The sequence below is a fragment of the Nematolebias whitei genome, chromosome 10 (genome assembly GCF_014905685.2).
Source record: "Nematolebias whitei isolate Nwh7 chromosome 10, NemWhi1, whole genome shotgun sequence".
NCBI lineage: Eukaryota > Metazoa > Chordata > Actinopteri > Cyprinodontiformes > Rivulidae > Nematolebias > Nematolebias whitei.
The window spans coordinates 36,477,749-36,480,997 of record NC_056507.1 but is presented as its reverse complement, the minus strand read 5'-3'; the positions used below and the strand labels follow the sequence as shown (position 1 = coordinate 36,480,997).

Genomic DNA, 3,249 nt, shown 5'->3' with positions numbered 1-3,249 from the left:
AAAAAAAAAACTTGCACATAAACAGCAGATGTAATGACGTCATAATACATTTATGCATGAGGAGGCTGACGAGGGCAGTGAGTTGTCCGTGGACACTGCCAGAATGTTCCATAGTCCTGATAAAGATGGCACAGTGTCTATCAGCCGCTCAGCTCTGATAAGGGTCCACAGATGTTCTTGGGTGGGGAGCAGGAGCAGAGCTTCATGATTTACATATTCTCCAGGCGCAATTTGAGATAAGTTGGCCTATCCAAGGCCAAGTGGGTAAGCCATATTCACATAAACAACAGTTGTTTTGGGGCAGGACAACTCTACTGATTTCATGTCTGCCTTCAGTTCTGCTGGTACACTCAATGGTGAATCCAAACAGCCAGATTTGTGGACATTCTGCTGGTCCGTGCTTGTAGCCTTCTCCAAGGTCGATTTCTTCATGCCAGCAAGTTCCAGGCTCACAAAGCATCTGAGTCTGAGCGCTCGAAGCACGGTACAATCCTTCACACAGGCAGGTAGCCTCACCATTGCCAAAAACGGCTGCCGATGTCTTCCTAATTTGTCGATATCCCAGGTACCCTCTGATTCCAAAAAGCAGATAATCCTTTGTCGTAATCCAATTATGTGCGCGTTGTGTGTCCCTTCAGGGCATGAGGGTTCCCCTGCACCATGTTTTCTCATTGAGAAAATTTTATCAATTGCATTGAGGGACCAGTTGATCAGATCCATAATTTACGATTCGGAAGATGTGTAAAGAGAGGCTCTGAGAAAGATTCATAGGACAAGTGCAAAAGAAGGGAGGCAGGAGAGGGAAAGAAAGTGTCCATCTTCATCGGGAGCAAGTCAGAGAAAAAAAATTGAAATACAGATGATTGACATACAGGGCAGCCAGTCTGAGGCCCCGTTTACCTGACGTGAAACATTAGACCATTCATTTACACGCCAACCGTGCTCATTCTCTCTGAAACCGAAGGTTTCTGAATCCAGGTCTTAGAGTGGAGATTTTTGGGGAACCCCCCCATGGAGGTATGAAATGCTCCAAGTGTGAAGTCTCACATGTGCACTACAGGTGGCTGCGGTCCAAAATTTTTCTGCTCTAACAACCGTTACAATAAATGGCAGAGAGCAGTGTTTTTGTGCTGCTCACCCTTTTTCAGCCTGTACGAGCAAAACTAATAAAATCCAGTTCCAAAGAGACGTAGGTGTATCCACTAGTTGGGATGTAACTGTCACGTAGATGCTGCATGCGTGATGAATGCAGCTGAGTCCTACAGGGTTGCCAGATAAATTTTAAATGTCTTATTTATCTCCTTCTTGTCTGTGCACATATTCAACAAACACAACACACACCTCATCTTAGAATATATTTATTCAGCATATATGACAGTTTAGGTCAAAATACTACCATTTTAAAGCCATAGTGCTATAGTTCATAATGTCTTATCTGGCAACCCGACTGACATGGAATCTACAGTGTTTTTGTGTACTGTAAACCCACTCACTTTTTTAGTTTTTACCCCCAATAAATATTGAAAAAACACCAACATTTCCAGAGGTTGTTCTCGTATAAACGGGGCCTTATAGCAGGTAGATCACTTTGACTTGCTGAAAAAGTCTGGGCACCCCTTATTTAAGTGATAACTATTGATCTTGCAGCATATTGTAATATCTGCTAACAAAGCCAAATAAAACAGGTTCATTATGGATTTGAATTTCTGAGTTAAATTGTGCTCACTATCAAACACAACTGGCCTGTGGTTCTGACTCATTGCTACTGGCACAGACTACAAGAATTTTCCCCACATATTCCCTTTAGGGGATAGTTATATATACTTTTTTACTGCTCAGTCAAATACATTTGCATATTCATGAATTTAGTGACCGAAGCTTTATTGATGAACACACTACTGTCAGAGGGAGGATGCTGGCTGGTGAGAAAGAGATGAAATCCAGTCTTGTGAGGCATTATCATTTATGAAAATAAACTCATAGGAGAGAAAAATCACTGGAACATGGCCTAGGTGTGAGGAAAGGATTAAAAAAAGAGGAAAAGAAAGAAAAATGTGAGTGTGAATTTGTGCCCAAGCCAACTCTGAACGATCAAACACCATTTTCGCTGCTTTGTGCTGCAATGGCTCATTGATGAATAGGAAAAAAAGGAAACTGGCAAGATGGGTAGAGGGTTGAGCCAAGAGGTGTCCCAGCACTTCCATTTCTTTTAATTGGCCACCGGGGAGCTTTCTACCTGCATGACAATGAGAAGGTCGAAGACCAAGATGAAGGAGGCTAGGAAGGCTCTGGAGACCTCGTCGCTGGGCAGGAAGCCTCGGTTCAGGTTGTCCCAGCTGATCCAGTCGGTACTGATGACCAGAACCACCACAGAGGTTAGAGAGATGAGCACCGTCCTGAGAGGAACAGAGGAAGAATAAAGACAAAACATGCAGGGACATGAAAAGAAATTAGATGAAATGAAACAATTGGATATACCAGTAAATGGAGAAAATGAGGAGAGGGACAGTAGGAAGAAATTCATGTCTGGAATCATGAACGATGAAAAATTCACCACACCAACAAGGGCATATTGAAATAACTCTGGATATTTTTTTAAACAGATTTTTCTGCAGTATTACAGAGTGTTTGATGTTAAAAAAAAAAAAAAAGTCTTTAAAATAGACTTTCAAAAGTGGAATTTTTAAACTCATGTTTGCAGTTGTGTGAAGTGTAAATGCGAAGCTTTTTCAAAAACAATGATCAGTTGTTTCCCAGCCCATTTACTCGTAGATGTTTTTGGCAACGAGTGGCACAGCACAGGGTACTTCACACTTTTTGATGGAATTATATGAACAGAGACATTTACAGAAAATATTTTTGTAGTGTATGTGAATGTTTCTGTAAAGTGCCCTGAGACAACTATGTTGTGATTTGGCGCTATATAAATAAACTGAATTTAATTGATTTGAATTGTGTAAACAGGGCCTAAAGGCAAAAGGTGGTTTCAGGTTTAAGTTAGACCAAGGTTAAAAAAAGTCCATTTCAAAACCATCAAATATGTCACTCTTACCCATTCCTGTGGTTTTAAATCTTTAAGGTAACATGCCCAAGGCAATGTGGCAAAATTATTATTTTTTCTGAGTGATATTGTCCCTCTACACACACACACACACACACACACACACACACACACACACACACACACACACACACACACACACACACACACACACACACACACACACACACACACACACACACACACAC

The 3,249-nt window shown here is 41.3% G+C and overlaps 1 protein-coding gene across 1 annotated transcript in view; it reads right to left on the bottom strand.

The window, feature by feature from the left end:
- Nucleotides 1-3,249, bottom strand: part of tmem117 (transmembrane protein 117) — a 153,066-nt gene that overhangs the window by 27,515 nt on the left and 122,302 nt on the right. The window contains exon 6 of the mRNA XM_037683733.1: nt 2,237-2,396. Within this exon, the coding sequence (XP_037539661.1) occupies nt 2,237-2,396 (160 nt within the window). The remainder of the gene's footprint in view (nt 1-2,236; nt 2,397-3,249) is intronic.